Source organism: Verruconis gallopava, assembly GCF_000836295.1.
Source record: "Verruconis gallopava strain CBS 43764 unplaced genomic scaffold supercont1.38, whole genome shotgun sequence".
In the NCBI taxonomy this organism is placed as follows: Eukaryota; Fungi; Ascomycota; class Dothideomycetes; order Venturiales; family Sympoventuriaceae; genus Verruconis; species Verruconis gallopava.
In genome coordinates this window covers 188,209-210,308 of record NW_015622174.1, presented here as the reverse complement: position 1 = coordinate 210,308, position 22,100 = coordinate 188,209, and the positions used below count along the sequence as shown (strand labels likewise).

Genomic DNA, 22,100 nt, shown 5'->3' with positions numbered 1-22,100 from the left:
GCTTAGTAAGATTTATATAGAAGAAAACTTATATATTTAAGATATATATTTTGTTTTACTTACATTATAAAACTGAGGTAGGTCCTGTTACTTATATAGACTGATTACCCTGCTTTTCATATAACCTCAGTTAGTTAAATACCTCGGTTATTACTTAATACCTAAATGACTAATGTTTTCATTCTGTTATTTAAGAAATATATTATAGATCTTATCCTGGATTAACAAACAGGACCTACCTCAGTTTTGTAATGTAAAACAAAATATATATCTTAAATATATAAGTTTTCTTCTATATAAATCTTACTAAGCTTCCGCCCTTTAATAAGTATAGCTTAACAATACTTTACCCTATATAAGGTAATTAGCCGTTTAGATGCTATTAGTTAAAATTAATACTATAAGTTATAGATTTCTTTAAATATTATCTAGTATTCTTATTTCCACCCTTAATCCTCTTACTAATGCTTAGTATTCTAAAATAATTCTTTTATAGCTGGATCTAGTAAGATTGCGATACTAAATAATTTACTAACTTCTATTATTTCAGTTTTCTTATAGTATTCTATAAGCTTTTCTTTAACTACTTATAAACCTTTATATATTTTAACTTTCTAATCAACTTTCTTTTTCTATAGTTTCTATTTATATTATTTAATATGATTTAGCAGAAGACTATAAATACTATAGATATAATAGATTATTGGCTCTTATATTATTCTAATAAGTTAAGTAAAAATAGTAAAAGGTTAAAGAATAATAATAATATACTTAATCTGGCTTTATTTAGATTTATCTAATACTATTTGTAGGTACTGTTATTTAGAAAATCTATTAATAGTATCTTTTAACTTTTTTACTTATATTAATATATAATAAGTTGAGTCCTATTAGGTTCTAATATCTTAAAAATATTATAATATATAATAGTTTATTTTAGTATTTTCTCTAGCGATTTCATATTAAATTAATTACAATTATTCTTATTATTTCTTACTAGAATTAATAAATTTTATAAGAGCTCTAATTTTTATAACTGTATATAGAACCTAGATTTAAAATTAGTAACTTAAAACTACTATAATAACTATTATATATTTATATATTATAGATTTTTCAATATTCCTCTTATAGCCTTTAGTTAATTATTTTCTTTTTTAGCAATTTATTTATCTTAAATTATATTATCCTTTATAGTAATATTGATTTTACTAGTAAACTACTAAACTGCTAATTAAATAATATATATAAGGTATAGAACTATTACAAGGTAACACATAAGCAGTCATATAGGTATGATTCTAATTATTTTACTTATTTTAAGCAAAATGAGCGCATCAACCAATGGTTGATAGCCGGGGTATCACTAATTAATAGAAGCGATTATTCTGCTTATTTTAAGTAAAATAAGTAGAATAAGTAAAGTAATAAGGATTCTAAGGATTAGATCTATATAAATATCCTATCTCTACTAGTATTATATCTCTTTATAATTTAACTATCTAGTTTATCTAGTAGTTAGTTTAAATATATTTCTATACTCTTAAAGCTTATACTATTCTAAGTTATAAATATAACTATCTTATTATATTCCTTCTATAATAAGCTCTAGTTATACCTTATTTCTTTACTTTAGGAAGCTAAACCCTTTTAAAATAGCTTATATTAGTAAAGCTAATTAGTACTAGGAAGGTATTCTTAATAAAAATTAAATTACTAAGTTATTAGATAGGATAAGGAATAATATCTTATATCTACTATCTCTAAGAGAAGTAGTGGAAGTTAATAATAGTCTAATTTACTAAAGAAAAAGGTTAAAATTACTTTAAATATAAGTACTACTGGGCTATTAATATTTAGAATAGTAGTACTTCCACCTCTATTATTACTAAAAGACCTAGAAGTCCTACCAGATGTTTAATTGTCTGACAGTTCCGATTCATCTGATTTAAATTCTGGCTCTAGAAATAAAAATTTATTTAATAATATCATGGAACCACTAGAAGTGATCTACTTAAGCTATTATATAAGGTAAACTAATAAGGCTATTAATTATCTATTCAGTTATACTATACTAAAGTATTATATAATAATTAAGATATTATATAAAGAAGGGAAGGCCTAAAAGTAGTTCTTACTAAAAATATAAAGAAGGCCTTATTATACCTTTCCTAATTAGGATTTAGGTGCGCGCGCGGTAAAATCAAATTAGGAAATCAGTTTAGTTTAGGAGTCTAGTTAGCTAATATTAGGTAATATTAGGTTATATTAGGTTATATTAGCTAATATTAGTACTACTTTTATTAGATAGGTAATAGGATAGTATTAATTATATATTATAGGGGTAATCCTATAATAGTACCCTCCTTCTAGCTAGTAAAGCCTCTAGAGAGGGGCCTAGGGAGGGAGTTCCAGGAGTTTAAGTTCAGGTGTTTGGGTCCAGATTATTAGATATTCCGGTTTAGGTGTTCAGGCCTGGTTATTTAAATTTAGGTACTTAGGTTCAGTTACTTAGGTTTAGGTATTTAAGCTTAATTATTCAGATTCAGGTATTTAGGTTTAATTATTCAGGTTTAGGTTAGGTTATTATAGTCTTAGAGTTTATATTATAATTACTTAATATAGGATATATTTTATATTTTATATTTTATATTTAATAAGAGCTGCTATTTTAAGTAGAGTATTCTTAGGTTCCTAGGTATTATTATCTGGATTATTATATCTATACTATTTAACCAGGAACTGTAGTCGGTAGCAGTAGATTCATATATTCAGGATCTATTTAATCAGGTATTCATCTTCTCCATTAATCTTGATTAGGGGTGGTGGCTTTTACTGCTAGCTAAGTAGCAGTTTATAACTAGTTAATAATATTAAATTTAATATATTAACTACAGGCTATATATATATTAAGCTAGGTAGCTTTAATTTATATATATAGGGTAATACTTTTTTTTAATCTTATATAGGCCTGTATTCTTCTAGTCTAGTTTCTTAGTTAGGTAGTAGCTATATATATTCTTTAAGTTCAGCTAAACCTAATTATTTACCTAGTAATTAGATCCTATTTACTTATTATAATTAGCCTTTTCAGTATAGACAGCCTGGGCCTAGGCTATTTTATTATATAAGTGTCAGTTTAGTTTGTGTATCTGGCTTATAAAGCGGTTAATATTACTGATTATTAGAGACTATAGGTTATTAAAAGGTGGCTTAAAACCTATTCGCGGGTACTAGCCAGTGTTTACTAGGAATGGTATTATTTCTATTATCTTATTTCAGCTATTATTAATAGTAAATTTTACTATAGATATCTAGTTATCCTAATTATCTTATATATAGTCTATAAAGCTTTAGAAGTACTACTTTATTTCCCTATTTGCATGTTCAGTTTGGCCGTCTGTTTTAGGGTAGTAAGCAGTTAATAGGCAGATATTAATATAGAGGTATTTATATAGGTATCTCTAAAAGAGTGATATAAATATGCTTCCCTAGTCTAATATAATTATATCTAGTAAACTATAGAGTTTCCATATATAATAGAGGAATAGTTGGGTAACTGCAGGTACTAAGATCTTAGAATATCTAATAAAGTATTATTATTTAGATAGGTAATCTACTACTATTATAATATTTATATTACTATTAGATATAGGTAATTTAATTATAAAGTTAACTAAAACTGTGAGGAACAGAGTAGGAACATACGCACGGTACAGCTGCGCTCAGGCCATGGGTCACGTGCTCTAGAGGGAAGCAGTATTTAAGCTACACATAATATCTACCTTAATTTTACTCCTTAGTTATTAGTTTTAATACTAATCCATACTTATTACTCCCTATCCTGATATCACGCTTATATTCACCCCTTACAAAAATATTATACCAGTACTGTTTAGGTATAGGTAGGGGCTTCAGTATACTGGTATAAGTAGTCCTTTAGGCTTTTACTTATGAGCTGATGTGACAGGAGGCTATAAAATATCTTACTGATTCATATATCTTTAGCTAATAATAATAGTATGATAGAAGTTCTAGAGTCCAAGAATAACTAGGATAGCCCCTAATAGAAGAGTTATATATATATTAGAGTAGTTTAATCTTCAGTTTATTATTATTAAGGACTACTATTCGGCCTCTATAATATAGGTAGTTATTAATAATCTTATACTTAGCTAGAGTAATCAGTTTTAATTTATACTCACCCTTACTAAGTTAGTAATAGACTTTAGTAATAAATTTATTATTAATATACTCCTCCTTAATAATTTATTTAATTAACTGGTCTATCTCTATTAGCTTAAAATTAAAGATTTTTAGTTATAATAGTATTTACTAATAAAAATAGTAGGCCTTCTTTTAAGTAGGCTGGTCCTAAGAGTATTATATTAAGATATCAGGCTTTTAGCCCTAGATACCTGGTCAGTATATAATTCTAAAGTTAAAGTATAATAGGTACTCTAACTATTAAGCTTATCTATAGCTAAGCTATTTTATAGTATAGAAGTATTATAGGTTCTTATAGTTACTTAATACCTTTATAGGATATACTACTCTTTTTAGTTTAGGTTACTACTATTTAAAGTATTAGATAATAGCTAGTAACTCCTTATTATAAATTTTATAGTTATATTTAGCTAGGCTCAGTCTTTTTAAGAAGTAAGTAATAGGGTAAAGGACTCCTTCACTATCCTTTTATAATAGTACCCCTCCTAAGTAGTAGTTAGAGGAGTCTGCCTCTACTATATAAGGTAGTAAGGGGTTAAAGTATTATAAGATAAGTGCTATAATAAAGGCTATCTTTAAATAATTAAAGGCCTTCTAGTAGGTAGTTATCTAGAGGAAGGGGATATCCTTTTAAGTAAGCTAGGTAAGCGGGGTGGCTAGTATTAAAAAATTATTAATAAAATAGTAGTAAAAATTTATAAAGCTTAGGAATTTATAAATATCTTTAATATTCTAAGGGGCTTCCTAGTCTAGAATAGCAGAGACTTTCTTAAAATCTATTTTAATACTATTTATAGTCAGGATTAGGCCTAAATATTTTATCTCCTATTAATAGAATTTGCATTTATTAATATTAAGCTAGAAGTCTATAGTCTCTAGTATCTTTAGTACTAGTTATATATATTTTTTATATTTCTTTAAACTATTATTATATATAAGGATATTATTAATATATATAGTGTAGAAGATGTCTAGGAATAAATATAGGATATTATTTATATAATATTAGAATATACTAGGAGCATTAGCTAGACTAAAGAGTATTATTAAATACTTAAGCCTTTACAAGTATAGAAAGCTGTTAAGTGCTTATAACCAGATATAATTCAGATTTAGTTAAAAGCTAAAATAATATCCAGTTTTATAAAATATTTAGCTTTACTAAGGTGGTTTAATATTTTTTAAATTAAAGGGATTAGATAGTAGTTTTTAACTATAATTTTATTAAGTTTTTAGTAGTTAATATAGAACCAAAGGCCTCTTCCTGGCTTCCTTATAAAGATTACTAGGGAAGATATAGGTAACAAATTAGATTAGATAAATCCTTTAGTAAGGTTTTCAGTCAGATATTTATATAGGGCTAGTAGCTTATAATAGGATATTATATATAATAGTTTATAGGTAGGTTTTGCTTTAGGGATTAGCTTAATCCGATAATTATATAGGTGGTATTCTAGGAGTTTATCTGCTTTTTTACATAAGAATAATTCTAGGGAGTCCTAATAGTTGTATGGCAGTTTCATCTTTAGGTCAGTATATTTCTTATCTATAAGGGCCTTTTTAATATTAGTTAATAAGACTGTAAAAATTTTAGTATTACATCTTCTTATAAGTTAGGTAAAGGAGACCACTCTAATTACGTAGATATCTATTATGGTATTAGAAGGTAGATTCCCTTCTAAGTCTAGGTTATCTATAGGGAAGGGCTTATCTGGGGGGTCAGGAGCTTAGGCTATAAACTATATTATTTATAGTTTATACTGCTAATCATACTATTAAGGTAGTATATTAGGGCAGTTTAGTAAAGCCCTCGCTGGGGCCTTTTCAGGGGTAGTTAGAGGGCTATTAGGTTCAGGTGATTCTGGTTATTATTTGACCATAAAGTGGTTATGGTATATCAGGGCTATAAACCATAACTTATTACATTTATAGTCTATCTATATATAGTACTTATAGTTCTAGGGCTAGCTAAGAATAAAATTATATTTACCTAAAGTTATTAAGTAGAAAATAATTACTTTATAGTAATTATTAATGGTTATCTAGAGAGTTACTAAGTAGGTAACTCTTATAGAGATAGTTTAGGATCCATTAAAAGTATTTAGGTTAATATATTATTCTAATCTTATTTATTTTAAGCTATATCTATATATAAAGTCGCTGCTTATAAACCTGTTACGAAGTAACAAGTCACGTGAGGAAGAGTGATCAGTCTGATCATGGAATGATCAAGATAATTAACTTGCATTAACCAGGAAGTGTTATTAGCTTAATGAGAATGAGCGAATAGGATATATAGGAGTGATTATCCTGATTACTAGGTGATCAGAATAATCATCCGGTTCCTATATCTATAAAAGAAGGAGGAATTCTCTTACTTTGGAAAACTGTAATTTAACTATCTAGTTTATTTAATAGTTAGTTTAAATATTTCCTTATACTCTTGAAGTTCAGACTATTCTAAGTTATAAATATAAATATCTTATTATATTCCTTCTATAATAAGCTCTTATTATATATTATTCCTCTACTCTAGGAAGCTAAACCCTTCTAAAGTGGCTTATATTAGTAAAGCTAGTTAATATTAAGAAAGTATTCCTAATAAAAGTTAAATCACTAAATTATTAGATAGGGTAAGGAATAATATCTTATATCTATTTTCTCTAAGAGAAGTAGTGGAAGTTAATAATAGTCTGGTCTATTAAAGAAGAAGGTTAAGGTTACTTTAAGTACTAGTACTGCTAAACTATTAATAGTTAGAATAATAGTACCTCTACCTCTACTACTATTAAGAGATCTGGAACTTTTATCAGATGTTTAATTATCTGATAATTCTGATTTATCTAATTTAGATTCTAATTCTAGAAGTGAAAACTTATTTAATAATAATATAGTATAACTTAAAGTTAATTTATTTAAACCTTTTAAAAGGGAATAATTTAAATATAAGGCTTTCAGGTTTTAATTTAGGATTTATATTTATTAGAACTAGGGTAAGCTTAAGACTGAAGAAAAGAAAGTAATATATATAATTTTTTATCTAAGAGGAAATATATATATCTGGATCTAGAGATAAGTTAATTAATATATTCTAAAGAAGGGAGATATTCTATATAATATTAAAAGGATTTTCTAGAGCTATTTAGTATTTATAGGAGAAATAGACTAGTACTTTTAGTGAATTAATAAGGCTTATCTAGCTAAAAAAAAGTTATTAGAACTATACTAGAAATTAGATATAAGTTCTTATATGGTTAAATTTGAGAAATAGGCGGCAATTTTAAAATGGAATGATGATATACTCTATACCAAATTTTTTACAGGGCTTAAGCTAGAAGTTAAAGTTTAGTTATGGTTTAGGGAGAACGAGATATCTATTTTTACTAAACTTATTAAATTAGTGATTAGGGTTGATTCTATCCTATTTAAAAATAAGCTTAATAAATAGGGAAAGATGCCCAGATACTAACCTAATTATGAAAGATTATGATGCTTAACTAATTATTATAGATTATAGCCTATGAAGATAGATAAGCTCTAGAAAGGTGATTAAGCCCTGAGAAAGCCTAAAAATTTTAAGAAAAGTATAGAAAATTATTTTAAGTGTGGCTAACCAGGATACTTTACTCGAAATTGCTTAAAACCTAAAAAATAGTTAATTAAAGTTTTAAGGACTAATATATAGGTATGGAAGATTATTATACTTAAAAAAGGCTCTTATAGTATTTATTAATAGGGACTAAACCAAAATATGGGACTATAGGATAAGACTGTAATTTAGGGAATCTTGAAATGATATCCTAAGGTTTAGATAAATATAGCTTATAAATTCTATTAGGTATTACTAATTAGCCATTGCAAGGTCTAAGGTTATAGATTCTGGAAGCATAGTAAAAATAAGAATCTAGGAGAATCATTATAGGAGTATCCTTATAGACCACCTAAAGTTTCTTTTATATAAGTATGACGAATACTCCAGATTAAAGGTATTAAGGGTAATGATTATTATATATACTATAAGTATCTTCTGGTTAATCTTTGCATAGTATAGGGTTGTTAGTACCCTAGGCATTAGGTACTAATAATATAATAGGGAACTATTAATAAAAATCATACTTTAATTAATATTAGGCTATCACTACAGGGAATCTAAAGTATAATTGGAAATCTTAACCCTGAAGAGAATAAAATAATAGAAAATATCTTTATATGTATTATAAAATTTATCTATATAATAGATGATTTAATAAGAAGGGCTATTATATAGGTTTTACCTAAAAACCTATACTAAATTAGATTTCAGATAAGTTTAGAACTAGATTTTAATAATCTATGAAAGAGATATCGAATAAACCTACAGGTAATAAAAGAAATATCTAACTTAGATAATAGAAGTTCTAAGGAATAGAAGTCAGGTAGAGAGATGCTTGATGATGGTGAAAGTGAGCACCTTTACTTCTTAGGAAATAAAGAGGTTAACTATTAAGGGGTATAGTAGTTGACTCTTAGAAGGAACCTTGAAGCTTTAATAAGTTAGGAGAAAGTAAGCTAATAGTAGAAGTTAAGATTATAGGTAATTCTATTATAGCTATAATTAATTTAGGAGCTATAGTAGACTTCTTAAGCAGTTAGTATACTAGGGAGTAGAGTCTACCTTTAAATAAGAAAAAGGATCTATATCTACTTATTATTATTAATAGAACCCTATTTACTTTAGGCTAAAGTATAATTAAATATAAGATAACCATTAATATAATAATATTAAGTAAAAAGGTTAGAAGGATATTTAATATTATTAATATTAAGGATTTAGATATTATTCTTAAATTATTATAGTTTTAAGATAAAAGACCATATATTAACTAATTAACCTTAATTATATCTCTAGTTAAAGATTAATATCTTACTTAAGCTAAAAAGTATACTAGAGGGCAGATAAAAAAGCTTATATAGTAGAGTATATAAAATATAGAGGTAGTAATTATTTATTAGCTTTAAAGGGAGTAGAAGACAGCGTTCCAAATTCCTCCAGAGTATAAGGAATTTATAGAATTTTTTAAGAAGGAGGCTTTAGAAGAAGCCTTACTACTACACCAGCTATTTAATCATGAAATAGTACTAAAAAAAAGATCTTAATTAAAAAGATTTAGTATCTACCTATTTAAGGCAGACTAAAGAGAGGTACTAGAAAAATACTTAGATAAAAACCTAAAGTAAGGGTTTATTAAAAAGTCTAAGTCTCCTATAAGATATCTAATATTCTATATACCTAAACCTAATAGCAGATTATAACTTTATATAGATTATAGATATCTAAATAATATTATAGTAAAGAATAGTATAATACTAGTATTAATCTAGGAATTATAAAACTGACTCTAAGGAGCTTAATAGTTTATAAAGTTTAATATACTAGAAGTATTCTATTAAATTTAGATTAAATAGGGTAATAAATATAAGATAGTATTTAATATTTATTAAGGGTATTATTAATATAGGGTAATACTATTTAAGTTTACTAATACCCTAGCTACTATATAAATATATATAAACCATATATTATAGGAATACTTAAATAAGTATGTTAAAGTCTATATAAATAATATTTTAGTATACTCCTAGATATTTAAAGAATATGTTAAATATATCTAAAAGGTCTTAAAAGTGCTGAAGAAATATAATTTATAGCTTAAATTATCTAAATATAAGTTCTATAAATAGAGAATTAAGTTTATTAGACTGATTATATTAGAAAAGGGATTAAAGGTAAATCTAGAAAAGGTTAAAAAAGTTAAGAAATAGCCTAAACTATAGATAGTTAAATAAATTTAAGTATTTTTAGGATTTACAAATTATTATTAATAGTTTATTCCTAGATATTTAAGGATTATAGTATTACTTACTAAACTTACTAAGAAAAGGGAAAACACTAGTATTACTTCCTAAAAATTTTAATAGACTAAAGATACTTAAAAAGCCTTTAATAAGCTTAAGAAATTAGTTATAATTATACTAGTACTATAATTATTCAATAAGAAAAAGCTAATAAAAGTTAAAATAAATACTTTCAAATATACTCTTGGAGTGGTCCTAAGTTAATAGAATAAAGATAGGTTATAGTAATTAGTAGCCTATCATTTAAGAAAGTTTATAGATATGGAAGCTAGGTATTTTATATTAGATTAGGAACTATTAGTAATTATTAATATGCTTAAATACTAGTAATATTACTTAAAAAGTATAAAGGATATATTCTTAATCTTATCAGATTACTAAAATCTTTAAAACTTTACTACTACCAAGGTATTAAATAGATAATAATTAAAATGGTTATATAAACTATTATTATTTAACTTTAAGATTAAATACTAGAGTAGGAAACTTAATATTAACACAGACATATTAAGCAGAAGAACTAACTATAATAGAAGAATAAAGATTAAATATACTCTTCTATAATAAGAAGGAGACTCAATAATATATTAAGTGGCATCTCTAACTAAAATTAATATACCTAAAATTCAGAGGATTCAAACTAAATAATCAAAAAAGGACTTTATTAAATAATATATGGACTATAATAATAAGTTGCAAGTCTATATATATAAAAGGAAAATTATATTACTTCCAAATCTTAAGAAAGAGTAGATATTTAAATATTATAAACCACCTCTGCAAGGACATATAAGAGTAAAAGAAGTCTTAGAAAGACTATAATAAAACTATTATTTTCTTAAGATATAATAAAAAGTCTTTACTTAGATTAGGACCTGCTATTTATATAAAAAAGCTAAATATAAATAATATAAACCTTATAGATTGCTTTAACCAAACCAAGTACTAGAGAAATCCTGGCAAGAAGTATTAATAGATTTTATTAAACCCTTACTACCCTTTAAGAATAAAAATAATATAGAATATAAAAATATTATAGTTACTATTAATTAGTTAACTAAATATATAATATTTATCCTAATTCCTTAGTAATTTACTGCTTCTTACTTAGCAAAAATTTTTTTAAAAGAAGTAGGGAGATTTAGTATACTAGAGAAAATTATCTTAAATTAAGATAAAATATTTATATCTTATTTCTAGAAGGAATTATATTAAGTACTATAGATAACCTAGGGAATATTAACAGCATATTATCCACAGAGTGACGGCCAGATTAAAAGAGTAAATTAAATACTAGAATAATATCTGCAAATATATATTAATAATAAATAAGATAATTAGATATAGCTTTTACTATAAGTAGTACTAGTATATAATATAACTAAGTAAAGTATTATAAAAATATTATCTTATTATATGAACTTTAGGAAGGAACTAAGATTAATAGTTAATATATTAGTATACCTACCTATAGAAGTAATACTATTTATAGAGGATCTATAATTACTTTATATTTAACTATAATCTGATATAATATTCTTAAATTAAAAAATGATCTCCCAGGCAAATTAAAAAAGGTCTAAAGGGCTAGACCTTAGGGAGGGGGATAAAGTTTATTTTTAGTAGTAAAATATTTGTACTAAGTATTAAAGTAATAAATTTAATTTTCTAAAAATCAGACCCTTTAGAATTAAAAGGATTATAGAACTGGTAAACTATAAATTATAATTACCTAAAAATATAAAAATATATCCTATCTTTTATATTTTATTATTGGAAAAAGCGGATCCAGAGACTCCTCTTAATAAAAAAACTAAGTTGGAAGACCCTACTAGATAAGAATATAAGGTTAAAAGGATCTTAGATTACTAAGTCAGGAAATATCAACACTTTTACCTTATAAAATGGAAAGATTACCTACCAAAAGAAAATACTTAGGAACCATATAAGAATCTTAACTATTCTTTTAAGCTATAATACTTTTATAAGGTAAATCTATCTTATATAAAGCTATCTAGACTATTAATTTATTAAGCTGCTGAAAGAAAACTAGATTATTACCTAGCTCTTAGAGCTTATTATCTGTTAAACTATTATTATAGACTCTTTCTTCCTCTTCCTCTTATTTAAGCTCTTCTATAAGACAGATTACCTTTTCTTTAGCTCTTTTTTTAGTAAAATTAAGAAGTACTTAATTATAAGATAAATAACTTTATATTTATAATAAATAATACTGCAGTTCAGCTATTTTAAAACTAACTTTCTTTAACTATTTTAAATCCTTACTTATTACAGATTCGGTTTTTTCTCTGGTTTTATCTAAAGATTCCCAGGATAGACCTATATAGGAGATTTCTTTATAAGTATAACTTATATATCTTATTCCTTTTAAAGAAGATATAATAATATACACAATATTATTTCTAAGATAATTAAAATAAGCTTAAATTATTAGATTATCTAAGTTTTTAATTTCTGAAAATAGGTGTTTACGATAGGAGGAAGGAAAGGAAGCCATCTTTAAAGAAAAGGAAAGTAAATCCTTATTAACCTTTTAAGTATTAAAGCTTAAGATAAGCTTATTAAAGAGGGGAACAATATTATAAAGTAATAAGTTATATAAGGAAGAGTGATTAGTCTGATCATAAAATAATTAAGATAATTAACTTATATTAACCAGAAAGTGTTATTAGCTTAATAAGAATAAGCGAATAGGATATATAGGAATAATCATCCTAATCACTAGATAATCAGAATAATCATCCGGTTCCTATATCTATAAAAGAAGGAGGAATTCTCTCGCTTCGGAAAACTGTGATTTAACTATCTAGTTTATCTAGTAGTTAATTTAAATATTTCCTTATACTCTTAAAGCTCAGACTATTCTAAGTTATAAATATAAATATCTTATTATATTCCTTCCATAATAAGCTCTTATTATACATTATTCCTTTGCTCTAGGAAGCTAAACCCTTCCGAAGTGGCTTACATTAGTGAAGCTAGTCGGTATTGAGAAAGTATTCCTAACAAAACCCCTTTCCTATAATATCTAAATCTACTATTTTATAGGTGGTCGCTAGCGTGGCGCCCTGCTTTAATCTAGCTAAGATAGTGATTTAGTATTTCCAGTTATTTAAAAGGCTTAGTTTAGTAAGGTTAATAAATAGTGATATAAGGTATAGTTCTAAAATATGACTTAATTCTGGGACCATCCTTTTAATTAGTCGGACCCTCTGGATAAGACAGAGCTGGATCAGGAGTTATGGGCATAGCGGGGGTTGTTATAATAGGTAGGGGAATAAGTATATAAGGAGATAATATTAATATTTTTAGAGTATTTAGGACTTTTAGGGTAGCTTAGGATAGGTATTTTATAGCTAGGTAAGATATATTTATCAGAACTATATTTATAGTATAGCCCTTTTTTACAGCGGTACTCTTATTTGGCCAAGCCTACTAGAGTATAGCTTAAGATATCTATATCTATTATATTAAGGTGTTAATAGGGCTAAGTTAGTTATTTAAAGGCTGAGCAAGAATTATTATTAATAAAATATAGCTGCTTATTAATCCTAGCTACCAGGTTTATATAATCTATTAGATACTTTAATTTAGGTTAAGTAATTATTAGGTACTATAATTTAGGGCTAATAGCACCCTTTAGGAGTATATACTAAGCTCCTTCAGCAGCTCCTGCTTTACTTACTAAAGTCCTGAATTCAGTGAAAAATTTCTAAAAGAGGCGGCTCCCTTAATAGAGATTATAAAGCTTTAGTTTAGTATTAATTTACTTATTTAAGTCCCTATATTATTAGTTAAGCTAGATAATCAGTAATTATAGGGTTAGAAAATTATAGTTAAAATAGCCTAGTATAACTGCTAGTTCCCCTAAAATATAAGATTATATATATCTTAGCTTAGTTAATTTACTGGGGTTGTAAGGGTATATATATTATACCACCCAGCTATACTAGCTAATTGAGCTAGTATAGCCTGTCTTTTTGAGCGATCCTCATGCGCAAAGGGTGGTTGCGTGACAGGGGTAGTAGTTAGAATTACTTAAGAGTTTATTTATTAGAGTAGCCTTCTATTCTATTAGCTGATTATATCTGCCTATAAACTTAGTAATATCTGGAAATCTCTCTAATAATTATATTTGAGTAACTAGGGGTTCCTTTTATAGAGTAAGCCTGGAGCTATTTATAGATTTAGTAGGTATATCTATTTATTATTAGTTATTAATATTAGGAGTAGTGAAAATAATTTTAGGGGGGGAGCCAAGAGCTGATTTAAGGGTGGTTATCTCTTTACTTAAAGTAAGTACTGCCTGATTCTATTATATAAGAGCTTTTTATAGGGTATAAATTTATATAATTATCTATTCCTATATAGTATAGATAATTACCTCTAATTCTATTATTATAGCTGGTAAGGATAGTTAATATAATATAGTATTATAGAATCACTAGAAGTAATCTACTTAAGCTATTATATAAGGTAAACTAATAAAGCTATTAACTATTTATTTAGTTATATTATACTAAAGTATTATATAATAATTAAGATATTATATAAAGAAGGGAAGGCCTAAAAGTAGTTCTTACTGAGAATATAAAGGGGGCCTTATCATACCTTTCCTAATTAGGATTTAGGCGCGCGCGCGGTAAAATCAAATTAGGAAGTCAGTTTAGTTTAGAAGTCTAGTTAGCTAATATTAGGTAATATTGGGTTATGTTAGGTTATATTAGCTGATATTGGTGCTGCTTTAATCAGACAGGCAACAGGATGGTGCCAATCACGTGTCATAGGGGTGACCCCATGACAATTATATAATATAGGAGTGAGGGCCTTAGGTATTATATAATATAGTAAGGGTATGTAAGAAGAGGAGAGTAAGGAAAATAAAAGGGAGATATAGCTTTAGATAAGAATAAGATAATAGGAACCAGCTTTGCTTTGCCTTATACAGAACTTTATCTTACTTTGCCCTGCTTTGCCCTGCTTTACTTTATCTTTACTTTATTTTTCCCTAATTACTTTATCTTCTTTTATACCCTTATCCTAACTATTCTATCCTACTCCTAAGCTTCTTTACAGTTCCTATTTATAGGAGGCTTCTCTCTCTTGATTTCTCACCCTCAGGGAGGCCTTGACATCGAGTGTCCTACCCCCTGAAGTGGCGGTTAGCCTAAAACCTTTACAATACCTAAGGCCCTAACCCCTTTATTATATGATGCCCTTCAGAGTATAAACCATTTTCCCCAGTATAGCACATATCCTATAAGTCTGTGCCTTCTCCGTTCCTTACACCTGATATGGTTGTCAGTCTAGAAACCTCGCCAACCCTGGTTAGCGTAATGACAAGCCAAGATGATAACATCACGTGGTTATGCCTGAGGCAGAATCTGCAACCCATCATGAAAATCATCACTTGCTACCCCTCGCATACAGAGAACACGCACAACACAAGAGTTTCAAGTAAACAGTTGCAAGGTCACACAATTTGTCTTACAATAAACCCTTAATAATATCGTTTCACAGCTTCTACCCTGGAAAATTCCATTCTAGCCTAAGTCTTAGCCATGGCAGACACGGACACGAAAGTTAACCCCGCCGACGAGGTCAAGGCAGGTGCAGCACCACAGAAGGATGAAACTTCTACGGACAAGGTAATTGGTGGCAGGGATGCCGGGGAAAAATCCACTACTGAGAAGGTCGCCGAGAAGGCGACAGCTGCAGGCACTGTAGTCGAAGACAACGTCTTCTCCATGTTTGGAGGCGGACCGAAGAAGGAGACTAAGAAGGAGGATGACGACGTCGATGAGCCTTCTGGTAGCTCAAAGGCAAAGGCGGAGGATGACGTACGTGTATAAGTGAATATTGGACGGTGTAAAGTACTGACACTAGGCCCAGGATGACAAGGTGGCCGAAGAGGAGGCCGACGTCCATTTCGAACCCGTCGTCCACCTCACAGAGAAGGTTGAGACCAAGACCAACGAGGAAATGGAAGAGTGTACATTTAAGATGCGGGCTAAACTGTTCAAATTTGATCGAGAAAGTCGAGAATGGAAGGAAAGAGGTACAGGAGATGTTCGATTGCTTAAGCATCGAGAAAATGGCAAGACGAGGCTGGTTATGCGTCGTGACAAAACCCTCAAGGTCTGTGCGAATCATTACGTCGTTCCGGACATGAAACTAAGCCCTAACGTGGGCTCCGACCGTTCATGGGTGTGGAATGCGGCGGCAGATGTGAGCGAGGGCGAGCCAGAGGCTCAGACTTTGGCGATCCGCTTTGCCAACAGTGATAGTAGGTCTATCTTTTTTTCCGTAAGCAATATCATATTTGCTAACGCTTAATTTCACAGACGCGAATCAGTTCAAGGAGGCTTTCATCAAGGCACAGCAAGAAAATGAGGTCATCTTTAAAAAAGATGAAACAAAGACAGAGTAAGAGGATCTAGTCATGCTAGGACAGTGCAGATCAGCAGGCTCGTTGCCCGGTCATGCGGTAGTTACGGAAGCCCAGAACAAGTCCCGAGTCAATTTTCAAGCATCAGATCGATACAATTCACCAGACCGTCACTTCCTGCTTCGATACCCCTTTACCCGTTCAAAAGCTTCTCTACCGACAATGCACAACGTCACCTATTGATTTATACGAACTTCACGTCGTAAGGAAACAAAAATTGGTGCTCAAGCATGGAGGCAGCATTTCTCATCTGTTTTGGAGCCAAGGCCTGAAGCGTAGATAGAATATTTTGTAGATAGAGAAATACTAACACGCTGGTGGGGATTGTTCTGTTCCTGCTTGCTTCCGAAACTTACACAGTATCATCAAAAGGTTCGTAGGAAAATTCGCTAGATTTTTGTGCGTACACTTACACTCAGACTGCGCTGCGTCGAAGCCGGTAACCGGATCGATCACTTGTGAGCGGCTGTATTTCGTGAGTTCAGTGACGACGTGTGAAGGCGTGGTTGCCCCACAATTTAGCGGATGGCTGGGAGATCCTTGCTCGATGAGGAGACACCACCGTCAAATGCGACCGACAAAATCGAGGGCTTAATTGATGCCTCTAAGGCGCGCCCATCTTTGCTTTACTTAAATCTCAATAAATATTGTACTTTGCATCTACGGGTACCTCTGTCTGTGTCTGTTTGTGTATATGTGCGCGCGGCGCATATCTGCGGATCAGAGGAGAGGATAGCACAAAGATATCGCAAGATCTAGTCCGCAACAAACACACCTAATCAGGCTTACGGAACGCCCCAAACAGGCGATACAGAACCCTCAAGATGCCTGCAGAAGTACGACTACTTTCCGAAATCCAAATCCGTTCTCTCATATGTTCTGGACTCTAGCATGCTGACATGACGGCGCCGAAACAGATCAAGAGGCAATTTAGGATCATTACTGAGCAGCACATCCTGTACGCAATCACCATCTATACGTTGCATACACTGCTTCCCCCAAACCAATGCATATAATACAAATGAGCGGTTGCTGACATGGTGGCTTCAGTCCAGATGTCCCCCAAGAAGTGGAGGGCTTCCCTATGCGCGCATGGTCGGTCGAGATCCACATGCTTGATGATAATGGCAACCTCGTTCCAGCCTCCGTTTTTGAGAAAGTCACCTACGAGCTCCATCCAACTTTCCCCAAGCCAAAACAACCGTTCAAGAAGCCCCCATTCAGAATCGACGAGCGTGGATGGGGTGAGTTCGATATGATATTGAGATGTGTACTAGTGGGCCGTGGACCGATTGCGGATAGAGAGTATCCAATTAGTCATGATTTGAACTTCCAGAGTGAGCGCTACGAGGCAACACATACTCTGGTAAGCCAGCGACTCGTCACTCCATGCGTGAGGTTGTCAATTAGACTAAACTTTTCTTGCCAGACCTTCCGAAATCCAAAACCGGAGTTACTTGCAGTGCTTGAACAACTCGGGGTCAGTGTCGAGAATGGAGTCAAGAAAGGTTCCTCTGGCGGCAGTGCTGCTGCTCAAAAGAAGAGCCGTAAGGAGAAGAACGTAGACATGGAGAAGTTAGCAGACGGGCTGCAGAAGCTCAGTGAAGACGACCTTTTGCACGTGGTCCAGCTTGTCCACGATAACAAAACTGCTGATACCTACACGAAGAATGATGTGGAGAGTAAGAGCCTCGCTTCCACTGACGATACAGGACAGATGCTGATCGCTAGATACAGATGGCGAGTTTCATGTGGACTTGTACACTTTGCCGGACTCGCTGGTCAAGCAGCTGTGGGACTTCACGTCCAGCAAAGTCGATATGTGAGCAGGAGATATCATAATAGAAGGTATAGATATCGCACGATGTCGGCAGTCCTCGGTGTATAGCCGCAAGGGAAATTTTGATCTCTGTGCCGAATATTATGAGCATATCGGCGGAACGCGGATCAAGGCGAACCGAAAAGGCCGACAAAGATGGATGACGGACGAAGTATCGTGGAGTGTGAATGTTTTGAGGATTCAATGCAAAATTTCTGCGGCTCATATGACGCTTCTCTAAAATACCCACACAAATTTATGACGTCTTTTAAAGCATGGCCATCTAATGTTTAGGATCGGTCAAAGAGGAACGATACCTCACAATTTCAAAACACTTCAAGCTTATTTTTAAGAAGCATAAAGCGAATATCATGTGGCGAAGTAAACCGTTACATGTTGCAGCTGAGATTTATATGGTATCTTTACTTTCTTGAATGTTTCGACATTGCAAATATTCTTGTTTGAAAGAACTCCACAGAGAGATATGAAGCATGTCTAAAATCCCAACAGACAGGGGCCATTCAGTGTGTCCCGCGCCTCATTCCCTTAATGCACTCGTTGTATACAAAAAACCAACCCAAAACGCCAAAAATTACTATTCTGGAAAACTTACTTACTTTCTCGATTCTTTGCTAACCGACTGAATACCTGCTCCTCTCGTGCTGGATCGTCTGTTAGCTTTGGTCCCCTTCGTAACGTGTGAAGCAATCCTTTGGCGTTACTCCACCCACGCTTTGCAGCAACATGTGGTTTCCAATCGGATGCTCGTACCGGCCAAGCTGTACTGTGCTGCCAGTAAGATAGCAAGCGAAATATCTCAGAAAATTCTTCACATTGTCGCCGAGCCATCTGTTGAAGCGGGCGAAACATTGCTTCGAATTGATCAGAAAGTTGCTTTCCTTGCCTCCGAAGTGCTTTCTTTATTTTTCGTAGTTGATTTAAGTGTTCATGCCTTGAATTTCGTTCAATTATACGATCCTTACGCGGCACGAAGTTCATTAGAGACTTTGTGGTCTCATGAACCCGATCCATAGCCTGCCTTTGAAGTGCCAGTGTCTGTTGGTGGATTTCGTCTATGTACTGTTGCAACCCGGTGGTCATCCGTGTAGAGAGCTCCATGGCGTTGTTCTGGACCAGGATGAACTCCTGTGCAACCAAATCTTTCATGGCTTCAAATGACGTCCTAGCATTACCATGTCCCAGATACACATCGAAGCTATGGGAAAAAGGAAATCGGCCCATCTGCGGCAGCTCATAGTGGCCGCGGACTTGGACGGAAACATCGCCATGGGCCGGAATTTCGTGTATAACGACCGCTATCGCTTTGCTAGACGTTGTCTTGTGACTTACATGAAGTCCTGCTCCGTCTTTGTGAACGCTGACACGAACACAAGAGTGCATATATGGGAAGATTTTACGGGGAATATAGAGAAGTATGGTTTGTGGGTCGACGACGTCCACCGCCCACTCCTCTTGCGCCGCTCGAAGTAGCCTCTTCTCCATTTCGAGTGCGTTTTCTTGCCTAGCGTGTTTTTGCACTTGCGTACGAGTCGCTTTTGAAACTTTGTCATCACCATTTTTCATCCCCAATGCTTCGGCAGTTTTAGCTGGAGGTGGTGGTATATTGTCTGAAGATAGCTTTTTTGATAAAGCCAAGAGTTCTTTCTGCGAAAATGTGCCTACCCAATTGAAGTCCTGTAAATTTGGGACCTTTAGCCCAAGTGTTGAGACTGATTCTGATGATGGTGATTTTGACGGGAAACCCAGAATCTGAGTACAAAATGCTATGGCAACGAGGATGATGATTAGACCAAGTAAAAGTTCGATCATATGTCCGTTCTCAGAGTATCGTAGGTATTGCCTTATACGGCCAATGATCGTTGTGCTTAGCTTCCTTGTAGCTTGATAGCTGCTGTAGATGCTAGAGTGAACAGCACTAAAGATGATGTTGCGCGAATTTCTGCGTTTTGCCGTTGGCGCTGCTCGTGTTCTTGTTGGACCTCGCTCTGTAATGCAAGCAATATGCCTAGCCAGAGTATGTGGTTCGATTGCGAGAAATTTGTCGAGGTCGACCGGGAGCAATTCGCAAAGTACTTCCTTGGACTTTTCTGTTCTTCTCGTCGATACCCGAAGGTGTAGGCTCTTCTTTTCGCACGTGTAAAGATGGGGAACTGCGCGATAGAGTGGATGATACATAGATAAATCCATAATCGGCACCCTGGATGCTCTCATACCAAGACGGGCTATCTCAAAAGTACTCTCCAGTTTTGGTATCTCGTAGGTGGGGATGTTGGCAAGAGAAGTATGCAGAAAGATGGCAAGGTCCCAGATCTTGTAGGGATCTCTGCCTAAAAAAGCCTTACCACCGCACAGGGTAACGTCTAGATGTTTGGGGTGATCGATCGTCAAAACAACCTGGCGCCTGTCCTTACCAAAGCGGCTCGAGACGCAATGGTGCATGACGAGCGAGGTTTTGTTGTCAACATCCTCCTTGGGCATCTCCGAGTGCAGCGCCGCTTTGATATGCTGTGCAATATCGCTGTTAGAATGCGTGTAATATCCCAAAATCAGGACTCGGAAACTGTCTCGAGGAAGCATGGGAGCCTTTGTCACTGTCATGTGCATCTCCACGCTAACGTACTTGGCATCATAGATGTCGAGTTCGCCATTGCAATTAGGGTGATCAGCTGACTGCACAACATGAACCAAGTTGAGGTGATGGGGACTGCAGGGCTCGAGATCGTTCTGGAAAAAATCTAGGTAGCTAGAGGACGGCTCCGGGCGGACTGTGTGCGCAGTATAACCACTGTCACCGATCGTAGGGGTAACGTCGACCATCTGTTCCTCCACTGAGGCTGTCAATTGCTGTGAATACGTGCTGTTGAGAAGAATGCTATCCAGTGGTGTATTCAGAGCTTCCTCCTCCTCTGAGTATTCGGCGCTGTTGATGACAGATAAATCGTCCGGTGTGTTCGCGTCAAATGAGGCGACGGACTCAGTGTGAGCATCTTCGTCTGAGAGCATGCTGCTCTCGGACATATCGGTGTTGGAGACGAAGTCATACACGGAGTCTTCGAGGGCAGAAGGTGCCTCGCTGGGTGCGCGAGACGGCCGCATGCTGAGAGAATGAGAGGACACGAGGCCCGCTATCGACTTGTCAAGTAGTACGGAGGAGAAGCTGAGAGCAGTGTCGCGGTCCTGTCCACAGGGGCTAGCGAAGCTCCACGCGCTACTTCTGTGTTCTTGCATGGCGAGTCAGCATCAGCCGTGTTTGGCTCGTGCAACAAGGAGATAGGTATGCAGATGGAGTGGGGTTGCAAGAGAGGAACAGATGAGCAGCGATGGTTGCAAACCTGGTCAAAGTGCCAACAGACTCGAACGGAATCAGAAGAGGGGCGAGAGGAAGTCCACGTCCACAGCTCAGCTCAGCTAGGCACGTACGTGTTCCACAGACCCGCAGTAGGCACGATCTGCCGGCGAGAGCTTTGCTGGCGCAGAGAGCGAGGCGTCAAGCAGGAACGAAAGGTAATCAAGTCAACAGAGAGCTATGTCTTTGTCGCGAGAGAAACGCTGCTGAGGGATGCTGCTTGAGAAGGCGCCAGGCAACATCGAAGCTGGCACGAAGCGGGGAGATCCAAGGCGACGTGGAGCGGTGGCGGTGGTGGTGGTGAGCATGGAGGGGTCAGCCTG

The 22,100-nt window shown here is 33.0% G+C and overlaps 3 protein-coding genes across 3 annotated transcripts; 2 read left to right on the top strand and 1 right to left on the bottom strand.

Moving 5' to 3' along the window:
- Positions 1 to 15,562: 15,562 nt before the first annotated feature.
- Positions 15,563 to 16,953, top strand: PV09_08270 (uncharacterized protein). Its single transcript, XM_016362136.1, has 3 exons — positions 15,563 to 15,983; positions 16,036 to 16,429; positions 16,488 to 16,953. The coding sequence occupies exons 1-3, from the start codon at positions 15,705 to 15,707 to the stop codon at positions 16,571 to 16,573; spliced, it is 759 nt and encodes a 252-aa protein (XP_016210101.1). The 5' UTR covers positions 15,563 to 15,704; the 3' UTR covers positions 16,574 to 16,953.
- Positions 16,954 to 17,161: 208 nt separating this feature from the next.
- PV09_08269 (uncharacterized protein) lies at positions 17,162 to 18,921 on the top strand. The gene is made up of 5 exons (XM_016362135.1): positions 17,162 to 17,427; positions 17,509 to 17,549; positions 17,642 to 17,957; positions 18,021 to 18,273; positions 18,329 to 18,921. The coding sequence occupies exons 1-5, from the start codon at positions 17,416 to 17,418 to the stop codon at positions 18,415 to 18,417; spliced, it is 711 nt and encodes a 236-aa protein (XP_016210100.1). The 5' UTR covers positions 17,162 to 17,415; the 3' UTR covers positions 18,418 to 18,921.
- On the bottom strand, positions 18,787 to 22,077 carry PV09_08268 (uncharacterized protein). The gene is made up of 2 exons (XM_016362134.1): positions 21,764 to 22,077; positions 18,787 to 21,652 (listed from the first exon to the last, which is right to left on the bottom strand). The coding sequence occupies exon 2, from the start codon at positions 21,525 to 21,527 to the stop codon at positions 19,020 to 19,022; it is 2,508 nt and encodes an 835-aa protein (XP_016210099.1). The 5' UTR covers positions 21,528 to 21,652; positions 21,764 to 22,077; the 3' UTR covers positions 18,787 to 19,019.
- Positions 22,078 to 22,100: the final 23 nt, after the last annotated feature.